We start from the raw sequence: 26,647 nt of genomic DNA, 5'->3' as shown, positions 1-26,647 counted from the left end.
ACCAGCCTGGCTAATGGTGAAATCCTGTTTCTACTAAAAATACAAAACTTAACCAGGCACGGTGGTGCACACCTGTAGTCCCAGCTACTTGGGAGGCTGAGGCAGGAGAATTGCTTGAATCTGGGAGGTGGAGGTTTGAATCTGGGAGGTGGAGGTTGCAGTGGGCCGAGATCATGCCACTGCACTCCATCCTGGGTGACACAGCGAGAGTCCATCACAAAAAGAAAAAAAAAAAGTTGTTCCTGGTTGTTGGTGCTAACCATCAAAATAAACCCAAGAATTTTCCCTTCTACCCAACATCCTGGGACAGAGGGACCTCCTGAGATAAAATTGGAGTGGGGGAATAAGCAAGGGTTTGGAACAAAGAGGGGCAGGAAGTCCTTTTCCCTGATTCCTGGGCAACACAGGTGTTGTGAGGGCAGAGTCCAGAGACCCAGGCTGTGATAACTATAGCAATTAGAATAATTACATCATGGCCAGGCGCAGCGGCTCATGCCTGTAATCCCAGCACTTTGGGGGGCTGAGGTGGGCGGATCACAAGGTCAAGAGATCAAGACCATCCTGGCCAACATGATGAAACCCCCTCTCTACTATAAATACAAAAATTAGCTGGGCATGGTGGCATGCACCTGTAGTTCCAGCCACTCGGGAGGCTGAGGCAGGAGAGTTTCTTAAAACTGGGAGGTGGAGGTCCCAGTGAGCCGAGATCCCACCACTGCACTCCAGCCTGGCGCCTGGTGACAGAGCAAGACTCTGTCTCAAAAAAAAAAAAGAAAAGAAAAGAAGAATTATGTCACTATCCTTCACTTATGAGAGAGTAAAGCAGAGTCCAACAAGCTTATTATTTGGTGCCATCACCTGAACCCCAGTCTGCAATTTCCTAGCTGCGTGACCCTAAGCAAGTTACCTAACCTCTCTCATCTGTGGACAGAAAGATGCATACTTCATGGGTCAAATGCCTGGCCCATGGTAGGTACTCATGAAATAGTAGCTGTTACCATTACAGGGCACAAGTTTCTCAGGCTACAAAGCACACTCATACCCGGTAGCAAAACAGCTCTGTGAGGTAAGCAGGGCCTCAGTTGTTATGCTCTTGGGCTCACAGAGGGAAAATGCCCGAGAGCATCTGCTAATCAGAGATGGAAGGTGACTTGAACCCAGGCCTCCTGGCTCTGCCCATGGCACTCTGAGGGAGACAGTCCTGGGCTGAGACAGGTCCCAGCACAGCAGCACTGGCCCACCCCGAGGAAGAAGACCTGGTCTGAGCCCAACACCAGGCAGAGGTGGGCAGGCTTTGTGGGCAGGGGGTATCAGCATCATGGTGAGAGAACGGCTGGGGGAGGGCTACTGCCTGGGGCAGGAATGAAGACTTTGGGGATGGGGAAGAGGTAGACCCCAGGGTTTGGTCTGGGTGATGGGGGCGGGGACACGATGTGAGCGGGAGCTGAGGGGGCTGGGAGTTGGACAGAATTGGAACGCAAGGAGTGGGGTTGGGAACTGTGCACAAAAATTGGCTGGGATTGATGGAGAGTTAAGGGCCACGGACTCCGGGGAGCAAAAGTCCGAGGTTTTTCAGATTTGAGAGGGGGCATGGGGCTTTAGAATTGAGATGAATCCGCGACAGGGTGGCCAGATTCCTGCACTTAGAATGGGAAATCCTATTTGAGGAGCCGGTGTCGAAGGACAGGAGGCCCGGGGGTGGGGAGGAGGTCAGGTAGGACCAAGAGCAGGGCATGTCCAGGGGTCTCACCATACAGGCTCTGCACAGCCAGCACGTCGTCCCAGCTGAGCAGCGTGTCGCGGCCCAGCCTCTTGTAGTAGGGCGCCATGAGTGCACGCGGTGCGGGCGAGTGGGTGAGGCCAAGTGTGTGGCCGATTTCGTGCGCCAGTACGACGAACAGGTTTCGCCCGCGGCGGCGGCTCAGGGACCAGCGCTCGTCTTGGTCAAAGTGCGCTTCGCCGCGGCGGGGCAGAAAGGCGTGCGCCAGGGCGCCCCCTGCAGGCGGGGCAGAACGTCAGGGGGAGTCACGGCCCGAAATGCCCCCAGGTACCTGCGGCCCAGTGCAAATACCACTGGGGTGTATGTGGCTTTCTGCTGCATAATTTCCCTTCTAAAATCTGGCAGAAGCTAACATGTGCAGAGGTGAACAGATGACTAAGAGGCACTGTGGTGGAGATATAGCATCGGACCACCATTGATGTCATTCCTACTTTTACAATCTACTAGCTGTGTGACCTTCAGCATTTAGCTTAATCTCTCTATGTCTTAACTTCCTGATTTGCAAATGGGAATGATGATGGTGAGCTTCCTCACAGAAATTGTTCTGAATTGTGTGTGTGTGTGTGTGTGTGTGTGTGTGTGTATACGTACATGTGTATTACAAATGATCCAGCCAGGTGCGGTGGCTTATACCTATAATCCCAGCACATTGGGAGGCTGATGTGGGAGGATCACTTGAGCCCAGGAGTTCAAGACCAGCCTGGGCAACAAAGTGAGACGTCGTTTCCACTAAAAACCAAGAACATAACTAGGTATGGTGGCATGGCATGCACCTGTAGCCCCAGCTACTTGGGAGGCTGAGGTGGAAAGATCTCTTGAGCCCCAGGAGGTTAAGGCTGCAGTGAGCTGTGATTATGCCACTGCGCTCCAGCCTGGGTGACAGAGTGAGACCCTGTCTCCAAACAAACAAACAAAACACAACAAAACAAAAACCGAAATAATAATAAAAAAAACGATGCTTGGAACAGTGCCTAACACATCACAAGGGTTACATAAGAATTACTTTCAAAAAGATCTAGGGGTAGGTAGAGTAGTTACCCCTGGAGGGTGGCACGATGGGACCTTCTCTTCTGTTTCTTGATTTAGGTGCTGGGAGTGTTCAGTGTATGAAAGTTCATCAGGCCAAATTTGAGATGGTTCACTTCTATATGTGTATATACTTTCTTTAATAAAAAGTATGTACATATATACATATACTTTTCATAAATATGTGCATGTATGTAAATATACATCTACTTTTTATTAAAGTATACATACATATAGAAGTGAATATATTTATGATTGTGTTCTTGCCCTCCTCTGCCAGGGCACCTCTGGGGGCCTCTCTCTGCTTATAATAGAAATGAACAGAGGGAGTTGGGCCGGATCAGTGATTTTCAAGCTTTTAATGTGCCCCAGATGGAGCTTATTAGATGTGCAGTTTCCAGGGTTCCAGCCCTAATGATTCACCTTCTACAGGGACAGGTGACCCTGACACAGGAGTCAGAAAACTGCACTATGATAATGTTTGCATAGAGGCTCATTGAGGGTCCCTCCAGCTTTGCCTTCTTGGATCCCAGGCCAACTGGGACTGACAAAGATGGGGAGGCTGGACTAAAAGGAGAGCATCCTGGGGCCGTGGAGAGTCAGCTGTGTGTAGGAGGAATACATGCCTATTTTGAATATACCTCCAGCTGTTTCAAGCACTGTTCACTCTGTTCAGCTCTCACTGGGAGACGGATGGGCAGGTTTGGGAGGGGAGAAGACCACTACTCAAAAAGCCAAAGTATGTCCCAAATTAGAGAGCTCCTTGGGGATCCTAATATCCTCACTCCTGGTGCAGTGCTGTCTTAACTAGGTATGGATAGAACCATCTCATGTAGATCACGTGGATGAAGTCAGTTACATATAAGAGCATGTGTACACTACATGTGGATTCTTGCAAAGCTACATTTCTCCTGGTCCTGACCCAGGTTCCGGCAGCAGGGCCTGGATGTGGGCTTTGCTGTAGGTGGGCTTGACTGAAAGCAGAAGGGTGTGAGGGAGGGCTTAAGTTCCCAGGCCATACAAGAGCTTAAGTCCCCAGCTTGAAGGGGTCTGATCAGCTTTCCTTTCTTCATTAGGAGAGGAAATGTGCAGATAGACTATCTTCAGCTTCTGAAGGCCAGCATTGGACAGAAGGGGAGGAGAGTGGTTTAAATTGCAGCCAGAGCCTTCAGGTGGGGGACAAACAGAACTATCTATGGCGTAGGTATATGAAGCACTTCCCTGTCATGCCTCTTGCCCTGTGGCAGGGACTATGATAGCTGGGGGTGGGGGAGCAGCATGGGCAGTGGATGTTTTTTAAGGTTCTGGAGTGAATATCCACTCTGGAGAACACCAGAAGCACAGACCTGTCTAGAGGCAGAGGATAGATGATGAGACCTCGGGAGATTCTGCCAGAATGCATAATACTCTGTAATTTGCAGAGAGATGCAGAGCTTCATCTGACTGTCCCTTTGGATATGTAGCACATAATAGGGCAGGGACCACTGTTCCCATTTTAGGATGAGGAGACTGAGGGTTCTTTGCAGGGCGATGGGGCTCAGCTAAGGCTACAGGGATTGAATGCTTCATTACCACCCCCAAACTGCCTCTCCAAGTTGGGTTCCCCTCCTGCTTTGTGGGAAGGAGGCTTTGTGTTAGCACCTGGGCCATCAAAGGCGTTGCCCAGCCCGTCGTTGTGATCCCCTTGGAAGAAGGTGAGGCGGATGTCAGCGGGGCCTGTGGCTGGGGCCTCCCAGAACTCGAGCGCTGAGACGTTGCTCCACAACTGGAAGGCGGCGCGCACCGCGCCCCGAACTGCCGGCTCCGGCAGGCGCTCAGGCCAGTTCACCAGGCGGTAGGAGAGGTGCTGCTTGTACCATTTGTTACCTGCCACCCAGAAAGCCCACATCAGTCACACCTGCTGCAGAGCCTGAGTCTGGTCCCCAGAGCCCCAGTATGATGGGGGGGTGTAGGGCCTCCCCCAGCAGCCCTTGGTCTTATGGGGATGACACAGTCTTTGCCCTGGGCAGATCCACCTTTGCCTCGGGCGATACTGCCTGGCTGAAGGCAGACTAAGAGGACTCCCCTTACCCTGGACAGTCCCCAGTACAGCGGCTTGGACTGCGGAGGTCCCATGTGTTGGAGAGGATACAGCCTCTGCCCAGGAGAAGCCTCAGGTCTGAAGGAGTCTGTCTGAACCCTTGGTCTAGGGTCTTATTCTTCCCCACAGCCTGGGCTGAGTCTGAAAACAGCTCTGTGCCTGTGGCTACCAGCAAATCCCAGCCCCTGCCTACAGTGTCAGAGAAGAGGAGAGATGGGGCCACAGAGGCCACAGCTGTGACTTTCTCCCAGCCCCCACCATCCCTCTTCAGCCCTCACACCCTCCTGCCACCTCCTGCCCTTTCCAGGGCCTGGAGCCCACGGCCAACCAACAACCACAAGACTCATTTGAGGTTCTTTCCTGCCCCTCTCCTCCTTGCTTCCTCAGGGACTTTGGAGAGCTCTGAGGTGAAAACAAGTAAGAACAAAGGGTGTGTTTTGTCACTGACTGAGAGAAATGTTTCCATCTCTGCTGAGTTAAGGCTTTCTCTCCCTTTGCCCCAAATTGCAACTCCTCCCAGAGGGCTGAGACTCTGGCCTCTTGCCTCAGCCCCCGTTAGCTGAGTCTGGGGCATTTGCAGCTCCGTGTGCACCCAGCAGTAGCGTGGCTGGAAGGGCCAGATCCCAAGTTTCTCCTTGGCTATTTCTGAGCCTGGCAAACTCAGGGGCTGGGATTGTAACCTCGAGTGGAAGACTCACGGCTTGGAGGCGGTACCCCAGGGCCAAGGGTGTGGTAACTGAGACCTGAGACTCCTGGACAAGGGGCCTGCCCAGGGTCCCAGAATGAGTGAGTAACTGAGGCAGACCCTGACACCTAATCCAGGGCTCTTCCATTGTTCCACGTAGACAGGCAGGCACATTTGCCAGGACTCCAGGCTTATAAATCTGCCTGAACATCACTCCTTCCGGTCAAAGCACGAGCTGAGATTCTCCAGATGGAAGGAAGGGTCTTGGAGAAAGTGGAGCTGGACTCCCTTCTCCTCCACACTAGTGCAAGTGGGGGAGGGGCTCATCCCTCCTCCCACCCTTGAGCCAAGCTCCATTCAAGGCGATGCCGGCTCCCTGGGCCTATTTGGCCTGGCAGCCACCCAACCTCTGCCTCCCAGCCAGTGATCAACCCTTAAAGAGGGGAGAGGGAATGACTCTAAGGAAGGGAGGGAGAGACGGAAGGCAGAGGGAAGGCCTGGGGTCCAGAGGTGTGGCTGAGGGTTTGTGATGTGCCAGTCACACTTCCGCTGGGATCACTGTGAGTCTTCACTGGGCACCAGACTGGCAGGCACTGGGCTCTTTCACACCCTGCTGTGGGAGATGGACTCCCAGGCTCTTTCTTTCCCCTCACAAACCTTTAATCCATTAGCATAGTGTGAAATGGCTCCTGCCTCTTTGCTGCTAGACAGGCCCCTCACTTCACAGGCAGAAGAGGGGGAGGGTGAGCAGTTCTCTCATTCTAGATTGCCAGTGAAGGTGACAGGTCTCAGAATAAAATCCTGTAGGAAACTCTGAGTGTGTGCATGTGTGTGTTTGGGGGAAAGATAGGGAGGATGAATAGGAATGGGAATTGAGAGAAAATGACAGTTTTCCTGAGAGAGGAGCAAGGTAGGGGGTGTCGCTGGAGTGCCTGCCAGAAAGGAAGGACCTGGCCGGTGGCCAGCAGCCTAAGCCCTTGCTCCTGTCTCCCTCCAGATTTGCTTCCTTGGAGAAAATTAGCCACTTCAGGTCCTGAAAGGGCTGGTTTTCATAGTGACCCCCAGGTCCTAGTAGCACCTGGCATTGTACCCCAACACCCTTTCTCCAAAGTTCATAAAGGAAGAGTGAAGGAAAAAGATGGGAAGGGGGAGGAAAGCTAAAAGCTCTGCCTGGGCAGAACCCTGGAGTTCCAACTCCCAGCAGGCAACTAACACTGTGGGAAGAATATGGGTTAGAATCTCAGTACCTCTACTTACAAACTTACATAACAAATTATGGAATCTCTCCAAGCCTCAGTTTCCTTATGTGCAAAATGGGGTTGAAAAGACTTTCCCTACGGTAAGATGTGAGGCTTAAATGAGACTGCAACATGAAGCTACTGGGCATGTCATACCTACTCAATAAATATGCATTCCCCTCTTCCTTCCTTTTCCACCCCAGATACACCCTGGTGCCCCCCACCTCCGCCAGCTCAGTGAAGGAACAGGAAGCCTGCAGGCATAGAAGTACCTGAAATGAGATTGCCAGATAAGTTTCTTTCTTTCTTTTTTTTTTTTTTTGAGACAAGAGTCTCCCTCTGTCACCCAGGCTGGAGTGCAGTGGCACAATCTCAGCTCACTGCAACCTCCACCTCCCAGGTTCAAGGAATTCTCCTGCCTTAGCCTCCAGAGTAGCTGGGATTACAGGTGCGTGTCACCATGCCAGGCTAATTTTTCTTTTCTTTTTTTTTTTTTGTATTTTTAGTAGAGATGGGGTTTCACCATGTTGGCCTGGCTAGTCTCAAACTCCTGACCTCAGGTGATCTGCCCGCCTCAGCCTCCCAAAACGCTGGGATTAAAGATGTGAGCCATTTTTAACCTTAACTATTTGTTGTTCATCTGAAATCCAAATTTAACTAGGCATCCTGTATTTTATCTGGCAACTGAATAATACTATCCTCTATCAAAAAGAGATGCTCTGGTGGGTGTGGTGGCTCACATGTGTAAGAAGATGTGGTATAGCCAGAAGGAAGCAGCCCCAGAGCTCAGGTCCAAATGCAGCTGCTGGACTGTTTCTGGGGCTGCCCCACTTTCCACTGCTTTCTCACAAGCCCCTTCCACTTGGTAATCAGGAACCATCTCTCCTTTGCAACCTGGAAGGGCCTATGTCTCGGATGAAGGAACAGAGCTTCAGTGAGCAAAGTGACTTGGTCCAGGCCACACAAAGACTTGAACCCAGGGCCTCTGGCTCCAGGGATGCTACTCTCTGTTCTACCAGTGCCTCTTGAACTCACACATCTCTGTTCTTCTACTTCACTCTTCCTCTCCATTGCCCAGAAACACTGTGGGACATAGAACATGTTGACACCAAGGGCATCTTGACTCTGAAGCCGGACCCCATTGCTGACTCCTTGTTTTACCAGGAAAGCAGGCAGTCAGTACTGAGGACCCAGAGTGGCTGGGCACATAGGTGAAGCAGAATTGGGTTGGCAAACACCTGGAAACAGCTGCCCTCCAACAGTAGAGGGGAACTGCCGGTAAGTTCCTTATGAATTAGCTAAGAAATGAGAACAAACTATATCCCTTCCATCCTGTTCCTAATGAATACTATCAGTAAAAGTAGTCAACACCAATTAAAACTGGCAATGGCCCAAAGTGTTCGCAGTAAAATTAATGATAGATGAAAACCTGGTTAAAACCCCCCATTTTGTTAGAAATCTTGAAAGCTTCAAAAATTGAGCAGAGAAAATTAGACTTAGTAAAAACAATCAGGTGGTTAATATTACATATAGTAAAGCTTGTTATTTATGGAAAAACTGACAAAAGAATCAAATCTTCATAAATCTTAGACCTGTACCATTTAACCCTGGAATATTAAATTTGGCAAAAAGAAGGAGGAGGAGAAAACAAAGAAACAAAATAAAGCTGCAAAAGGAAAATCATGACAGTAGAAACTGCGATGTGTCAACTGTGCTATGATGAAATGTTCAGAGAGGCAAATCTATTGAGACAGAAGTGGATTAATGGTTGCCAGAGGCTAGGGGAAGGGCAGAAGGGCGAATGACTGCTAATGGGCATGGGGTTTCTTTTCAGGGTGATAAATGATGAACTGTTCTGGCATTAGATTGTGGTAATGGTTGCACAATTCTTCAAATATCCTCAAAACCACTGAATTGTATACTTTAAATGGGTAAATTGTATGGCATGTAAACTATATCTCAATAAAGTGGTTACAAATATGCTATGGACAAAGTAAATCAATGGATCACATCTTTGTTGAACAACTGTTATAAAAAAATGAATTCTGATGAAAATAACTTCAGTAAATATAAATGAAAAATGTTAGCAATAGTTTAACTGCACTGCCTTGAAAACTGATCAAGGAATTACGTGGGTTTTGTGGGGTTTGATCTGGAAAAATACTTGTTCAATGAAAATTCATCATTGTAGATGTCATTCTGGTTTAAATGTCCGTATTCTCAATCATGGTCCTCGAGCCAAGAGGTCCTATTCACCCACTCCTCCCCTGCCCTAGGGAAGAGAGGTTACTGACAAACTCTAGTCCCAGGCTCAGCTGTTTTCCTAGCCATTGGCTTTAAGACATTGGGAAATCTTAGCCTAGCTGGATTTTAACAGTGCTCACCTTGCTTTGCAAAGCGTTTCTTACGCCTCCTTTGGGTCTGGTGTCCAGCAAACAGGTCACTGATCCTCTCAGTCCAGGCCTCATAACTGTCAGTATCTGCAACCCCGCAGCGGGGACGAGTCATCTGGCGCAGGGTGGTGCGGTCCAGCACACCGCTGACAGGTAGCTGGGACACCCACTGAAATGCTCTGCCAGGAGGAAAGGACCACAAGGGGAGGGTGAGGGCAGGGAGGTCTGCCTCCCTGTGGCGTGGCCAGCCAGGCTTCCAGGAGGAGGGAGGAAATGGTCAGAGCTTGGCATCCTAGCACCCCTACCCTAAGTCCTCCACATCCCTCCATCCCTACCTGATGGCATTGCTGAATCGAGTGGAGGTGGGAGCTTTGGGGACCTGTTCATTGAAGTATCCATATTTCTCCAAGAATGCCTGCAGGAGAGAGGAATATCAGCCTTTTCCGTAACATCCTTTTCCCTCCCATGGTCCCCAAGGGCCCATGGCACATACATCCTGCCCAGTCTCACCTCTTGTCTCCTGCCCAAGAGGGTCTATAAACTATAGCAGAATGAGTCCTGGGATTAAAGTCAAAAGGATCTGGACTCAATTCCAGGCCACCATTGTCTAGCTGATGATCTCAGGCAAGTCTTTCAATATTTCTGAACCTTTGCTTCCTGATGCCTAAAACTGGGCCAGTAGTACGTGCCCTGCAGTACCTACTGGGCCAGCAGTACCTGCCCATATCTTATGGCATTGGTAGGAATCTAGCAGGACATGCTAGACAGTAGAGTAACAGGCTCTGGAGTCAGGCACACCTAGTTTTGAATTCCAACAAGTAAGATACTTCTCCAAACCACAGGTTTCTCAACTGTAAAGTGGGCTTAATACTAGTACTTACCTTACGGGGGTTTTGTGTGTGTGAGGACTAATCACAAGCACTTAGCACAGTGCCTGTCACATAGTAGACAGCAGCTATTATAATATGCATTATGTATATATACCCCATTCATATGCATCCTGAAACAACTACACTCTCTAGAATATCTTCTGGTCTTGATTAGGAGCTGATCAGGTGCTAGCTCTGCCATGGCTGGGTTGTGAAATGTCTAATTCTGTCATCTTAAAAAAACAGTTATCTTCCCCACAAATGTATATATATATATATATTTGTTTTGCTTTTTTTGAGATGGAATTTTGCTTTTGTTGCCCAGGCTAGAGTGCAGTGGTACAAACACGGCTCACTGCAACCTCCGCCTGCCAGGTTCAAGCAATTGTCTTGCCTCAGTCTCCTGAATAGCTGAAATTACAGGTGCGTACCACCACACCTGCCTAACTTTGTGTTTTTAGTAGAGACGGGGTTTCACCATGGTGTCCAGGCTGGTCTCGAACTCCTGACCTCAGGTGATCCACCTGCCTTGGCCTCCCAAAGTGCTGGGATTAGAGGCATGAACCACTGCACCTGGCCCAAATGTAGATATATTAGAGATCCTAGAACAACAAATGCACTTACCACTAACTTTATAATTGATATAAAAACTTGACCCTCTAAAGATGTGTTTTTTGAATTAGAAAGCTTCTTTTATTCATTCATTTGTTAATTTATGCAATGTACTAGGTACCCTGCTAGGTACAATAAAATATAAGACATCCCTAGGCTGGGCATGGTGGCTCATGTCTATAATCCCAGCACTTTGGGAGGCCAAGACGGGCACATCACCTGAGGTCAGGAGTTTGAGACCAGCTTGGCCAAAATGGCAAAACTCCATCTCTACTAAAAATAAAAAACTTAGCTGGGTGTGGTGGCACGCACCTGTTGTCCCAGCTACTCAGGAGGCTGAGGCATGAGAATTGTTTGAACCTGGAAGGCAGAGGTTAGAGTGAGCTGAGATTATGCCACTGCACTCCAGCCTGGGTGACAGAGAGAGAACCTGTCTCAAAAAAAAAAAAGATAACAAATAAATAAAGGAGATAAATTGGTACAATGAAGAAAAGAAACCAAGTGATATGATTGAGAATAATTTAGAGAAACTTCACATCAGAAGGTCAGGAAGGAGTCGTCGAGTCTCTGAGGAACTGATATGTAATCTGAGCCCTAAAGAATGAGAAGTTCACCATGCAATGAAGTGGGAAAGGGTGTTCCAGGCAGAGGAAACAACAAATTCAAAAGCCCTAGTCTAGGAATGACAGTGACATGTTTAAGGAACAGAAGGAAGGCTGGAGCACAGTAAGTGTGAAGAAACAGAGTGTGAGATGAAGTCAGAGAGAGAGGCAGGGCTGTCAGCCAGGACAAGAAGTGTAGGTTTGTTTTAGTCCTGCTGATGGATTAATTGTGGGGAATGAAAGAGAGGAATCAGGGACGCTCCTAAGTTTTTGGCTTGGAAGGTGATCCCATTTAATGTATGAGGAAGCTCACAGGAGGTACAGATGGGGGTGCGTGGGAATAAGATTACCGTGGATATTTATTATTTATTTATTTATTTATTTATTTGTTGTTGTTGTTGTTAATCAATGAGAGCTTGTAACGTTGCTCAGGTTGGCCTTGAACTCATGGCCTCGCCTCCTCAAGTGCCAGGACATCTGGCCGGAGCCACTGCGGACCCCGACCATGGAGATTTCAAAGTGTCACTGGCTGTATGATCCTAGAGCTCAAAGAAGCAGCCAGAATATTTCAGCATGTGGGTGATATAAAGCTGTGAACCAGGATGAGCTCCTCTGGGAAACTGGTATAATTGGAGAACATCTCAGGGTCCAGGTGCCTTTGACTCTGCCTGCCCTAACACACCTGGAAGCTGCTCTGTCAGTAATCAAGTTATTTGTGGCCAGTGAAGAGAAAAGTGTGACTCGCAATTCTCACCTACCACCAGTTCTACCCTTTGGGCAGATGATGCACTTGGCTCCCTGCTTGCCCTTCTCACTGATAAAGTTACCTAAATGTCACCTTGAATAAAAGAAGAATGTTACCTCAGCTGCATAATTCTTCTACACAGAGAATTCTTCTACCTACATAGTCTCAATTTTTACCCTTCCTTGTTACGTTACCTATACAGAAACAATTTTGTCTTCTCTTACTCTCATTTTTCTTTGCTGTTATTTCTTATTTCTTTTTCCCCTTTTTGATGTTTTAGAGATGGGGTCTCACTATGCTGCCCTGGCTGGAGTACAGTGGCTATTCATCGCACACCACAGCCTCAAACTCCTGGACTCAAGTGATCCTCCTATAGCCTCTTGAGTGGCTGGGACTGCAGGTGCCTGCCACCATGCCCACCATGCTGTATTTATTTATTTATTTATTTATTTATTTATTTATTTATTGAGACAGAGTCTTGCACTGTTACCCTGGCTGGAGTGCAATGGCACTATTTCAGCTCATTGCCACCTCTGCCTCCAGGGGTTCATGCAATTCTCCCACCTCAGCCTCCTGAGTAGCTGGGATTACAGGTGCACACCACCACACGTGGCTAATTTTTTATATTTTTAGTAGTGATGGGGTTTCACTAAGTTGGCCACACTGGTCTCAAATTCCTGACTTTGTGATCCTCCTGCCTCGGCCTCCCAAAGTGCTGGGATTACAGGCATGAGCCACCGTGCCCAGCTATACTGTATTTCTTAACTCAAAGTAATGCCAATCATAGCTACTGTCTCAAGGAAAATGCACAAGTTGGAAATGAAGCTAGATACTAAGACCCAGGATCAGCAAACCCTTAAATCTTTGCAAGTATCCAGCTTCCCCTTATGGATTTCATTCACATTCATTTTCAGCAACCTCCATGTCCTCTTCTCAATAAAGTAACTTTTCATACAGACTCCTTATTCTAGATAACTTTTCTAGTCCATTTCATTTTTTTCTGCATTAATTCATTAGTATTTCAGAACTATTGTTTCCTTTTTTCCCTTTGCAAATGTACACTATTTTTGGATGAATGGATTAAAAATGTCCTAGCAGCTTAATTTGGCAAGTTATTTCCTGCTCGAAATCATGTGACATCATGGGATAGCCACCAGGTTTGGGGATGAAAATCTGTTCCCAGCCCTGACTCTGTCAGATGGCTAGGGACAAATTATTTAATCTCTCTGAACCTCTCTTTCTTTATCCACAAAGTGAGAATAAAATCAATTTATTCTTAATCTTATTCAGGGTTCTCAGAAGGATTAAGTAAAACAATGTACATTTAGTATAGTGTTAGGTACGTTGTAAATGCTCAACAAATAGTTTAACTCATTTATTTACCTTAGAGTGAAAATTAACAATAGACTTTTGGAATGCAATCCATCTGTAAAAAGGGAAGTGCTTTGAACATGGCAGTTACACCTCTGTTCCTCAATTTAGGTGCTTCTATCTCTGACTTGCCTGACCTCAGCTGGATGGCTTGTTCTCTTCCTTGTCTCCTCCTTTCCCTTGGGGAGGATGGACAGGGGACTTTCTGAAGGAAGCCAGGGAATTAATATCTCCTTAGAGGCAGTTTTGCTAGGTGACTGACTTGGGACAGACCAGGTCACAGGTCAGCATGGCTGGCACTCCCTTGTGCCTCTCTCCACAAACACACCCAGCCCTTATCAGGGAGTTGGCTCTGATTCTGGAACTCTGAAGCCTTGGACAGAGCGGGAGGGAGGGGAAATTGACTGGCGGCGTCTCCTGTTTCCTGGCTGGGCTGCTGTGCCTGGTACTCTGGCAGGCAAGGTGGGGTGGAGGGCAGAATGGGGGTGGGGGTGAGAGCCTTTTTCAGGGGTCCCTCAGAGGGGAAGTCCTGGGCCTTTCTTCCTAACTCGCCTCTGGGACCCTGTAGGTTGCAAGGCAGAGTTAAAGTCCCATTAAGCAGAATGAGCACAAGGCCAGGACATCAGCCAAGCAGAGGCACTGAAAGAATCAGAAAAATAAATTTTTAGAACTTGACATTTTATGTTTTTATAAAAGCACTGAAGTAGCCGGGCGAGGTCGCTCACGCCTGTAATCCCAGCACTTTCAGAGGCCAAGGCAGGTGGATCTGAAACGCTGTCTCTACTAAAAATACAAAAACTAGCTGGGCATGGTGGTGGGTGCTTGTAATCCCAGCTACCCGGGAGGCTGAGGCAGGAGAATCACTTGGACCTGGGAGGTGGAGGTTGCAGTGAGCTGAGATCCTACCATAGCACTCCACCCTGAGCAATAAGAGTAACACTCCATCTCAAAAAAAAAAAAAAAAAAGGCACTGAAGTATTATAACAGGGATTATCAGGATCTATGGGCTCCCTTATACTTTTATGCCTAACATGAATATATTCAAAAATTTTAAAAAACGCATACAGGAAAGGGATCCCTAATGCTGTCAGGGCTAAGTGTTCTCTGGAGTGGAGGCAGATCCACATCTCCGGGTGAGGAGGTGGTGTGGTTGAAACTCCGTCTGCTTCTGGAGGTGTCCCTAACCCTCTTCTGTGAGGCATTTTTCATGCCTCAGTTTCCCCCAGCAAAGGTGAGAGAAATGGTCTACTCTGCATGGGAGAAGGAGCAGGGGTGAGGGGTCAGGGTGGAGGAGTATCAGCATGACAAAGGGATCCCAAGAGAAGACACGAGACGGGGAGGGGAGGTGGAGCTCCAGTTATCATCCCAGCTTGAACATGAGACCTCTAGGGGGTCATTTTCCTTCTAGGCTTCCATTTTCCTGGGGCTTTGTCAGTTCTCTTAGGGACTCTCTGAGTTCCACCTGGGATCATCCCTGCCCCACTTCATGAAGGGAGGGACTAGACTGCTCCTCCTGGCCTTGAAGTTCAAGGACCAGGTTATCTCTCTTCCCTATTTTCCACCCGTCCTTTCTCTCAGAGAGCCCAAGGCTTGAGCTGAATGGAGAGGAAGCTGGAGGGCTGTGCCCCTTAAGTGACTCACCCTACTCTGGCCTAAAAGCTTGTGCCAACATGCCTCACCCCCTTGGTTAGGGCTGGGACCACTTTCCCAGGGAAGTCACCTCTGAAAGTCCCTGGGAGTGGCTATGGAGTCTGTATAAAATGGAACTAGTTCTCCCAGGACCCAGCCAGCTGGGTGGAATCACAGTGCTAGGGATTCTAGGCCTGCACCGGTCCTGACTTGTCCTGGGAGTGTGCATACAGCCTAGCCTATTTAGTGCCTGAGGGAAGGGAAATTGTGGCCATTTCTGTGCAGGGCAGGACCAACGATGAGGTGTAGCAAAATGAACCCAAGGCCTGAGTCAGAAACTCTGCATCATTGGACTAGCAGGGCAAGGGCCCTGGACTGAGAGTCTTGAGTTTTATTCGTGGTGTTATGGCTAACTGTGTGTCCTTAGGTAAATCCTTCACCTCTCTGGCTTCAGTTTCCTCTCTATATATGAGGAGTTTGGATTATTAGAGCTCTAATATATATTCCAGCTCTATCCATTACTCTAGCCCTATGTCTGCAACTGACTAGCTGTGTAAATTAAGACAAAGTTACTTAACCTCTCTGTGTCTCAGTGTATAAAATGGGAGAAAGAATAGTGCTTTACTTTTCTCACAGGAGGACCATCAACATCTAACAAGATGCTTTGGGAAAGCTTTATGACAGTTGTCCCATTAACAATGCTATTTTTACCTCTATGGTCATGGAGCTTTATTGCTGGAAAGGACATTTGGTAGATGAATGTGTAGGACTCACCTTCTTAGACATCCTCCACATCACAGAATTTCAGCAGCAGACATGAAGAATTTAAAGATTGCCAAATACATACAGAAACTGTCACTGCACCTATGATATACTCCATCTCATGTGACATTTTATTATTATTTTAGCTCCTATAGTGACTTTGAGATTGTGCTTATTATTCAAGTGTATCTTTGGCATTATTAGCCAAGTCAAGATGCAAAGGATGGCCCGGTATAGTGGCTCACGCCTGTAATCCTAGCACTTTGAGAGGCTGGGGCAGGAAGAGCTCTTGAGGCCAGGAATTCAAGACCAGCCTGGGCTGGTGAGATCCTGTCTCTGGGCTAGTAAGATCCTGTCTCAAAAAAAAAAAAAAAGCTCATGCCTGTAATCCCAGCACTTTGGGAGGCTGAGGTGGGCGGATCACGAGGTCAAGAGATTGAGACCATCCTGGCCAACATGGTAAAACCGCGTTCCCTACTAAAAATACAAAAATCAGCTGGGTGGGGTGGTGCGTGCCTGTAGTCCCAGCTACTCGGGAGGCTGAGGCAGGAGAATCGCTTGAGCCTGGGAGGTAGAGGTTGCAGTGAGCTGAGATCACGCCATTGCACTCCAGCCTGGCAACAGAGCGAGACTCCATCTCAAGAAAACAAAAACAAATGAAAAAAAGATGAACGATAGCTGGTATTCTGCCTTGACGTGTTCTGTATATTAAAAAATGTTTTCTGCTAGTCAGAAGCACAATAAGCCCTAGACAACTGTAGAGCTTTTTAAAGATGTCACACCTTCTTTGAACCTCACAATCTCCTTGCAAGAATATAGCAGGACAGGTGTTGTTATTCCCATTTTAAAGATGAAGAAATTAAGTTTCATGGGAGTGTAGTGTCTTACTAAAGCGACCTAGTGTGTGACAGAACCAGTACTTGAGTCTGAATCCTGTGATATCTACCCTAGGATGCTTTATTTTACATTTAAACAAGAGACTAAGAGGCTTTAAAACTAAAGGGGCAAGGGCTAAGCTGCTCTCTCTACTGGGGAGCTGACTTTCAACTAAGAAAAAGTCAAACTTGCTGTTAAAAGAAAAAAGGAAAAGGTCAAACTGGGATTTCTCCTGTCTGCTCTACAAGAAAGCCCAGGTTAGAACAGAAAAGAGGTTGCTTAGGTGGTGGGCTCCGACTTTCAAATAGGGCTAGGATCCTTTCTTCCATCACACCCAAAACAGGTCGTCTAACAGGCCACAGGCATTCGACAGGACTGAAGCATGTTCCTGAATAAAGACAAACATCTGCCGCCAGAATGCTCTGGTTTCATCCTCTGGCTCCTGGGGGCTAGTAAAGACCTCAGGACAGTGGGGTCAGCTCAGCTCCTTTCCTTTACTTTTGGGCAAAGACTTCCCCCTCCCTCTGTCTGATTCCCTTTCTTTTCTCCTTCTTTCCTTTGTCCTTAGTCTTTTTTTTTGAGTCAGAGTCTCGCTCTGTCACCCAGGCTGGAGTGCAGTGGCGCAATAATCAGCTCACTGCAACCTCCGCCTCCTGGGCTCAAGCAATTCTTCTGCCTCAGTCCATGAGTAGTTGGGATTACAGGCATGCACCATGATGCCCAGCTAATTTTGTATTTTTAGTAGAGACGGGTCTTTGCCATGTTGGCCAGGTTGGTCTCAAACCCCTGACCTCAAGTGATCCACCCAACTTGGCTTCCCAAAGTGTTGGGATTACAGGTGTGAGCCACTGCACCCAGCCCCTTTGTCCTTAGTCTAATAGTCACAAAGTTCTGTCTGGGTGTAACCTAGATTCCTCTTGTTATAATCCCTGCTCCTTCCTCTCTCTCTCTCTCTCTCTCTCTCTCTCTCTCTCTCTCTCTCTCTCTCTCTCTCTCTCGACAGGGTCTTGCTCTGTCACCGTGGCTGGAGTGCAGTGGTGTGATCACAGCTCACTGCAAACCTCAACCTCCTGAGCTCAAGTGATCCTCATACCTTAGCCTCCCGAGTAGCTGGGACTGCAGGCATGTGCCACCATGCCTGGCTAATTTTTAAACTTTTGTAAAGATGGAGTCTCTCTATGATGCCAAGGCTTATCTTGAACTCCTGGGCTCAAGTGGTCCTTCTACCCCAAAGTGTTGGGGTTACAGCCATCATGAGCCACTGTGGCCAGCCCTCCTTTCATTTTCTGTCCTTAAGGAAGATGGAAAACACCAGCCAGTCAGTCTCCATCCAGACCGCATCTTGTACTCTTTCTCTAATGCCAAATAACTAAACTATATGGACTCATGGTTCTCACTAGACTTGTGGGGCTAAGTTTAGGGCACAAAATAATGCCTTGATCAAGGGTGGGTTTAGGGAGATGTGCGACCATCTCTTTCTGCTATGGTCATGCTTCCACTACCCCAAATCCTGGTAGATTTCTTCATTTCCAAATTGGCTAGACAAGTGCTTTTACACCAACTGTGGTCCTCTAGGACCCTTCAGAGCCTCTTTTGCACTTCTCTTCACCCTGTACCCATGAGTCACTGAGCTGAGTTCTTGGGAACGGCTTCCACACCCAGGCTTCTGGGTTTCTGACTCACAAAAAGTCAAATGAATGGCTCTGGGGTATGAGAAACAGACACTGCATCTGGGGGTGGATACTCCACAGAAGCTTCAGTGTCTCCCTGGAGAAATAAACTCTCCAGCTCCTTGTACTGGCACACTAGGAGTAGCTGTTCAGATATAGCTAGACCACCCAGTGGAAGGCAGGTCCTGAAACTACTGCCTGGCTGTTCTAAAGAAGGTCCAAGCAAAGCAAATGATAGAGAATCTGTGTCACCCAAGCATAGGACAGTGTCTGGTTTGGAACCGGAGTGGGGGACAGGGTGATGATGTCATCCATTAACTCTCAATCTTGCAACTCAGCAGTGCATGTTCTTCCTACTTCCCAGTGCTGTGAGCAGCTCTAGTTTTCCTAAGTGGGTAACAATGAACTTGTTTGTCCACAACACAGCTTTGTAAGCCATTAGTCTCCTCCCTGGCAAAGCCCACTCTGGAAAGGCCTCAACTTTGTTACATTATGTGCACACAGGGAACACATAGAGCATGTACACAGGGTACAGGGATACACACAGAGACTTGAGAACACAGGCACATCCAGACAGACAGACATGGACACAGAGGCAGATGATATATGCTCACACACAGGCACACACTTATATAGAGGCACAAGCATACAGACACACCAAAGCCAAACAGTGTTAGAGCTAGAGAGAATCTTAGAAGTCATTTAAGAAATTCAGCCCCCTTATTTTACAGAGGAAACTGCAGCCAAGTAAAGGAACTACCTATGATCACAAAGCTGTTTTGTATTAGGTCTTTCTTTCCTGTGCCCTTTCGGTTTAATGTGTTCTTTCTTCAGATTCTTAAAGTGGAAGATTAAACCATTGACCTAAAACTTCTTTCTTAGTATAGGCATTTAAAGCACAAATATTTATTTGAAATGTTGTATTTTCATTATTATTCAGTTTCATTGCCCTGGTGATTTCTGAACCAACTCATGGGTAATTTAGGAATGTGTTGTTTAATTTCCAAATATCTGGGGCTTGGCTAGATGTCTTATTGTTACTGATTTTTAAATTAGTTCTGTTTTGTTAAGAAAATGTAATTTGCAACATTTAAAGTTTTTGTTTGTTTGTTTGAGATAGAGTCTCACCCTGTTGCCCAGGCTGGAGTGCAGCAGTGCGATCTTGGCTCACTGCAACTTCTACCTCCTGGGTTCAAGCAAGTCTCCTGCTTCAGCCTCCTGGGTAGCTGAGATTACAGGTGTTTGCCACTATGTCCAGCTAATTTTTACTATTTGTATTAGAGATGAAGTTTCACCATGTTGGTCAGGCTGATCTCCAGCTCCTGACCTCAAATGATCCTTCTGCTTTGGCCTCCCAAAATGCTGAGATTATAGGTATGAGCCACCGCACCCAGCCTTTTGCAAAATTTAAAGGTTTGAAATGAGTTGAGACTTATTTTATGGCCTAGCCTATGGTCTCAGTTGGTAAATTATTGATATGCACTTGAGAAGAATGTGTATCTGGAGTTCTCCGGTGCAGTTTTCTATCAACATCAATTAGGTCAAGGTTTACTGTATTGTTCAAGTCTGCTACATCCTTACTGATTTTTTTTTTTGTCTATTTGTTCTATTCATTATTGGGAGAGTGGTGTTAAAGTTTTCAAGTATCCAGTTTCAAAAGGCCACATACAATATGATTCCATTTATATGAAATGTCCAGGATATGCAAATATATATACACAGAAATTAGTCTGTAGAAGCTGGGCATGGTGACTCAAGTCTGTGATCTCAGCATTGTGGGAGCCCAAGGCAGGCAGATCACTTGAGATCAGGAGTTCAAAACCACTCTGGCAACATAGTGAAACCCCATCTCTCACTTCCCACTTGACACATCCCATTTCCTACTTCACACCTGACATTTCTGATTCACAAATGTATTAATTTTTTTTTAATTTGTAGAGACAGGGTCTCTCTATGTTGCCCAGGCTGGTCTCAAACTCCTTGGCTCAAGCAATCCTCTAGCCTCGGCCTCCCAAAGTGCTGGGATTACAGGCATGAGTCAACATGCCCAGCCACAAATGTATTAATCTTACAGTAGTAGAATTCCATTTACCTACCCCCGCTTCCCTTGTGCCATTGTCATACTGTTACTTTTACATGTGTTTTAAAGTCCAATACATGTAAAAGCAGTGGTTATAACAGTGGCACACCACCTGGCCAAGGGAAGTGAGGGTGGGTAAATAAAATTCTACCATTATAGAATAGTAGAATCCCAGCCAGTAATCCCAGGACTTTGGAAGGCTGAGGCAGGAGGATTGCTTAAGTCCAGGAGTTCGAGACCAGCCTGGGCAACATGGGGAGACCTCATCTCTACAAAAACATTTTTAAATTAATTGGGCCTGGTGGTACATGTCTGTAGTTCCATCTACTCAGGAGGCTGAGGTAGGAGGATCACTTGAGCCCGGGAGATTGAGGCTGCAGTGAGCCATGATTGCAACACTGCACTCCAGCCTGGGTGACAAAAAGAGATCCTGTCTCAAAAAATAAAAATAAAGTCCAACTTAAAATGTTATTATTTTGCTTTAAGTAGCCAGTTGTCTTTTACAGAAATTATGACAAGGGAAAAAAAGTGTTTTATGTTTACTCATTTCCAAGTTTTGTTTGAGTAGGTCTGACTCTAGTTCATGGTCCTTACACCTAAAGCATGGCAATGCTGGTGTTTCAGATAGATGCCTAGGGTTTTCAAGAGATTTTTCCATTTTGGCTGGCCCAGACTGCCAATATCTTCCAGAACTGCTCAACTTCTCCAGTCTTTTTTCCTGCTCTCAATCACATAGCAGCTGTTCTCTGATAAGCGCCGCACATTCTCACCTTACACATGCTAGCACAGTCCCAGGCAAGGACTTGCAGTGAACTCCATACAGACTTATGGGAACTTCCTTCACTATAGCTCCTCCTCTGTGATGCACCACTTCATGGATTCTAGCTACTTCAACAGCCCTGAACTCTGAGCTTCGTCACCTCAGCACAGCAGGACTGCTGTGTTCTGCTTGAGGTCTAGCTCCCTGCACTGCAGTCAGGAATTGTCTCCAAGCAAAGAACTGGGGTAATTGTGGGGCTCACTTTCTGGGTTTTCCTTCTGTGGATGGTTGTTCCCTAAATGACACAGCAGTATCTCCCATTCCCACATTCTTCTCACAATGTGACCTTAACACTCCTCCCAGCAATTGTGGGGTCTATGTTCCCTCCTTGAACCTGGGAGTGGGCTGTGACTGCTCTAGCCAATGGAGTGCAGCAGAAGCAATAGTAGGTCATAAAAAGGATGTAGTTCCTCTCTCTTCTCCCCTCTCTCAACACTCATGCCCAGGACCGAGCCACCATGTTATAAGGAAGCCCCACCTAGCCCACATGAACAGACCGTGTGGATAGGCCCACGTGAAAAAGAACTGAGGCCACCAGCCAACAGCCAGTATCGACTGCCAGATATCTAAAGGAACTTCAGATGATTCCAGCCCCAGACACTGTAGAATGGAGACAAGCTGTGTCTCCCTGAAGTGCCCTATTTGAAATTTCGACTGACAGTATCTGTCAACTTAATAAATGGTTGTTTTACTTCACTAAGTTTTGGGGGTAATTTGTTATATAGTCATAGTAACTAAAATACTGTCTTTAGGAATTGCGGCTCTGTGCTGTCTGTTGTCCAATGCTAAAAATAGTTGCCTTACATATTTTGTCCTGTATTGTTGTGGTGGGGGAGCTAGTCTTCAAGCCCAGACTTTAAGCTGAAGCTCTGCTCTCTAAAGTAATGATAAAGGTAATAACAGCATTGAGAGCAACTTCCTATTATAGACTGCTTTCTATGTACTATGAACTGTGCTAGGCATTTTACATATGTTATTTCAATGAAACCATACAACAATCTTGTTAAATAGGCATTGTTAACTCCCATTGTATGGAGAAGAAAACTGAGCTTCATAGAGGTTAAATGAATTATCCATGGTTTACATATGGGTTTGTCTGGCACTGAAGCTCATGCAATTAACCATATATAGAAACACATATATATGGTTTCTATATACACATACACACCTCTATACAGATTCTCAACTGTGTGTGTATATATGCAATATATATATACATACACACACCCATTACATTTCCAGAGTTTTGGTTTGTTTTTTTTGAGACAGAGTTTTGCTCTTGTCACCCAGGCTCGAGTGCAATAGTGCAATCTTGGCTCACAACAACCTCTGCCTCCCAGGTTCGAGCAATTGTCCTGCCTCAGCTTCCCAAGTAGCTGGGATTACAGGCATGTGCCAACACACCCAGCTAATTTTTATATTTTTAGTAGAGATGGGGTTTCACCATGTTGGCCAGGCTGGTCTCAAACTCCTGACTTCAGGTGATCCGCCTGCCTCGGTCTCCCAAAGTGCTGGGATAATAGATGTGAGTCACCTCGCCCGGCCCATTTCCAGAGTTTTTATGCTTTAAAAATATTTTCTTGTTCTCAGAGCTAAAAATCCCCTGCCCCCAATTTATGTTCAATAGACTGAAAGAAACTCAATCTGCTAGATATTAAGTTTCCCAAGCATACCCCAAGATGAAATTCTCTCCATCTGGGGCCCCCACAGGCATGGGCAGCAGAGATATGCCTCTGTTCCCTTGCCAAGGATTGCCTGGGACCCGAACTTGCAGGGAGGTGGAGTGGGACTTTTAACAAGACTTGGCTTGGCAGACAGAAGCCTTCTCCTGGGGCTGCAAGGACTCTGTACTTGATGTTGTAATAGTCTCAATAGGGAGAAACAAAGTGCTTCTCCAATTGTGCAGAGAAAGCAGAGAGCACAGAGGGGTGGAAGGCATCAAGAGATGATCCATGTTGAAGCAGGGTCATTTCCAAATATTCCCCAGCAGTGATGGGAGGTGGCTCATGGAAGGATGAGGCATTCAGACAGGGCCCTCTTCATTCTGCAGTTTCCCCAAATTCAGCTTGCCTTTCTAGGGAAAGGGAGTAGAGAGGATATTGAGAAGCTCTCAATGGGCAGTTTGAGGGCAGGAAAGAAGCTCTTAGAGAAGCAAGAGTTTCAGGGCAGAGCACTGGGCTCAGTAATTCAGAACCTGTTCATATTTCAGCCCAGTGCAGTGGCTCATGCCTGTAATCCCAGCTTCTGGAAGCCGAGGAAGGCAGATCACTTTAGGTCCGGAGTTCGAGAGCAGCCTGGCCAACATGGTGAAAACCTGTCTCTACTAAAAAGGTAAAAATTAGCCGGGTGTCATGGCGGGTGCCTGTAATCCCAGCTACTCGGGAGGCTGAGGCAGGAGAATCACTTGAACCCGGGAGACGGAGGTTGCAGTGAATCGAGACCGAGCCATTGCACTCCAGCCTGGATGACAGAGACTCTTTCTCAATAAACAAATAAATAAAAATAAAAAATAAAGAAAGAAAAAAAAGAAAAGAAAAAAAGAAACCTGTTCATATCCCTTCTTAAAATAGCAGAGACCCTGGTCATATTCTTGAGAAGAAGTAAGAACACAAGCAGACATGCTTCTTTGGGGAGGAAAGAAATGATACTGTTGTGTTATTACAATCACTTTTATGTAGAAAATAGACGCCCCATATCGATCCCCACCCCTACCTCACAAAAAATTCCCCTTGCGCAACCTACAGCAAACAGTTGGGTCCAAAGTAAGAAAATGGAAAGGGAGCTCTTTAAGGTTCACCTTCCTGCACCCTTCTCTCAAGTTAAGCCCCTTTTAAAGCTCATTAGAAGCAACTCTTGAGAGTATACTACTTTTGCCCATTTTACAGACGAAGAAACTCGTTCTGAGCAGTTTGAATGGCTTGCCCAAGCTGATCAGCAGCAGCCCCTGGCCAGGAAGCCAGAGCAGCGCTCTGTCCCGAGTCCCTGCCAGCCAGCCGTTCCCTCTCTACAGCACCAAACTGAGGCTTCCATCGGTTCGGGAGCATCCGACGAATGAACGTCATTCTCCCCAGCCTAAGTGTATGAAGGAGAGAGGCACCGTGCCAAACTGGGGTAGGAGGTTCCCTCTGGGTTCTCGCCGTCTGTTTAGTCTTGTCTCGGTACCCGCCCCAGCTCATCAATGCGGATCCGCGTGCCTGCGTGGTTCCAGCCTGGCACAGGGAAAAAACTGCCCGGCTTTTTGTGTGCAAGTGCAAAGGGGTCGGAGGACAGGGGGAGGGTAACGGGCATTGTCCGCTCATAGGGGACTGCCCGGTGGCCGGACTGCAAAGTTCTGGCAGGTCTCAAGCACGCGCACTGCTCTCCGCCAGGTACACACCCCGTACCTCCGCCTCCTTGCGCAGCTCCTGGCCTCCGCGCTCCGCGGGCTGGGCGTCCAGACCGCCCCACAGCAGCAGCAGAGGCAGGGCGCGCAGCAGGAGGCCGACACGCGCGACCATCTCTCTGCCTCCGGTGTGGCCGGCTCGGGAGCTACTGCGCGCAGGGAGTCAACCAGCCTTCAGCCGGGCCCGGGACCCCGGGGATGTGCCGGCTCTGCGCTGCCACCGCGCGGAGAGGGATTGTCCCGGGGGCTCGCGGGTGCCCCAGCTCCGCGCGGTGGGCCGCTTCTCTGCTGCGCTTCGCCGGGAGCCGGCCAGAGGTCGTCCAGCTCCGGCAGTGCCTGCCCTCGGGTCCGCAGGTCCCAGGGACAGAGGGCGGGAGGGAAAAAGGAAGGGCTGGCGGAGGGGGCGGAGACCCGGCACTCCCGCCCCACCCACCCGGCTCCGCCGCTGGAACGCGCGGCGGTCCCTGAGCTTCCGTTCTCTGCACAGCCTCGCCCTGCGCCCGCCGCCGCCCTACGGATTGATCCTCTCGCCGGTCACCTCCAGTTGACCCAATCTGTCCAGGGAGGGTGAGGGAAGAAAGATCTTCTTCTGGCAAGCGTGGCTACCTACTTAAGACTTCGATGAAGAGAGGTCCTGGCCTACCTGAGGGTCGTTGATTGTTTCAGCTGGGTGGGGAGTGAGACTCCCTCACACAGGATCGGGGTGTGAGAGAAGGAGCCCTGGGCTGGGATCAGAACTGGATTTGAGTTCCAGATTTGCCCCTTTGGTAGCCCTTTGAGTACTGCCTCAGCCACCTGCTGGCTGTGTGGCCTTGGACCAGTCACTTACCATCTCTGAACCCACTTTTCACTAAATGGGATACTAAGAATACCGATATCCTGTGACTGCTGGGGAGATTTAATGAGATAATAATGCCTGTAAATTACTGAGCAGGGTCCATGGCGTCACGCAGTGTGAACTTAATAAGAGGTAGGCTGGGCTGGGCGCGGTAGCTCACGCCTGTAATCCCAGCACTTACGGGAGGCTGAGGTGGGTGGATCACGAAGTCAAGAGATTGAGACCATCCTGGCCAACTTGGTGAACTCCGTGTTTACTCAAAAATTAGCTGGGCGTCGTGGTGCCAGCCCGTAGTCCCAGCTACTTGGGAAGTCCCAGGAGAATCGCTTGCACCAGGGAGGCGGGGTTGCAGTTAGCCAAGATCGGGCCACTGCACTCCAGCCTGGCAACAGAGCCAGACTCAGTCTTAAAATAATAATAAGTGGTAGGTTGCAGCTGTGTGATCTTTGGCAAAGGATTTAACTACTTCCAGCACCAGCTTCCTCACCGATAAAATGACAGCATACGATATTTAGTGCCCAGCGTTGCATGAGGACGAAAAGAGAAAATGAATGTATAGAGCCTGATTTTATATATCCCATAAGGATGGAGTGAAACGGTTTATGTGAAAGCCTTTGCTGAACCCATACTGAGCAAAAAGTAAACTGCTTTTATTACCTGTCTGTGTAACTGAGAGCTGGTTGCTGTCTCACTTCTAGACTCAATTCACTACTTCGTAAACTGCAAGTGGCAAATGATACTGAGCTCTGGAGGTCATTGTGGAATTAGATGAGTTAATGTGTGTAAAAATAATCTGGAATCCATAAAGTGCTGAACAAAAATAATGCTGTGTTCCAGCCCTAAGGCTCAGGGCCTCAGTATCACACAATGTTTTTGTACTATTTAGAAAAATACAACACTTTTGTGGAGGAATTGGAAAAAGTTCTTTTAATAGACATTTTATGTATATATGTCTGTATGTCTGTATGTATGTATTTTTAATACAGAGTCTTGCTCTGTTGCCCAAGCTGGAGTGCAGTAGCATGATCACAGCTCACTGTAGCCTTGACCTTCAAGGCTCAAGCAATCCTCCCATCTCAGCCTCCTGAGTAGCTGGAATTGCAGGCACGTGTCACCATGCCCAGGTAATTTTTTAATGTTTTATAGAAGAAGGAATGGAGAGATTCTGCTGAGGGAAAGAACTGGCAAA

General features: G+C 47.7%; 1 protein-coding gene across 5 annotated transcripts in view; it reads right to left on the bottom strand.

The window, feature by feature from the left end:
- MMP28 (matrix metallopeptidase 28) overlaps positions 1 to 26,647 on the bottom strand; it is a 39,078-nt gene that overhangs the window by 2,180 nt on the left and 10,251 nt on the right. For 2 of the 5 annotated variants that reach the window (XM_003732956.6, XM_078373816.1), the window contains exons 1-5: positions 24,622 to 24,972; positions 9,538 to 9,617; positions 9,194 to 9,381; positions 4,448 to 4,672; positions 1,751 to 1,996 (exon numbers count right to left, since the gene is read on the bottom strand). In XM_003732956.6, coding sequence (XP_003733004.2) covers positions 1,751 to 1,996; positions 4,448 to 4,672; positions 9,194 to 9,381; positions 9,538 to 9,617; positions 24,622 to 24,735 — 853 coding nt within the window. In that variant the 5' untranslated portion in view covers positions 24,736 to 24,972. Of the gene's footprint in view, positions 1 to 1,750; positions 1,997 to 4,447; positions 4,673 to 9,193; positions 9,382 to 9,537; positions 9,618 to 24,621; positions 24,973 to 26,647 lie in introns of those variants that run through there. The other 3 variants (XM_035300803.3, XM_035300802.3, XM_054256114.2) reach the window with 2 other exon arrangements.

The sequence above is a fragment of the Callithrix jacchus genome, chromosome 5 (genome assembly GCF_049354715.1).
Source record: "Callithrix jacchus isolate 240 chromosome 5, calJac240_pri, whole genome shotgun sequence".
NCBI lineage: Eukaryota > Metazoa > Chordata > Mammalia > Primates > Cebidae > Callithrix > Callithrix jacchus.
This window is presented reverse-complemented; position numbering and strand designations above follow the sequence as displayed.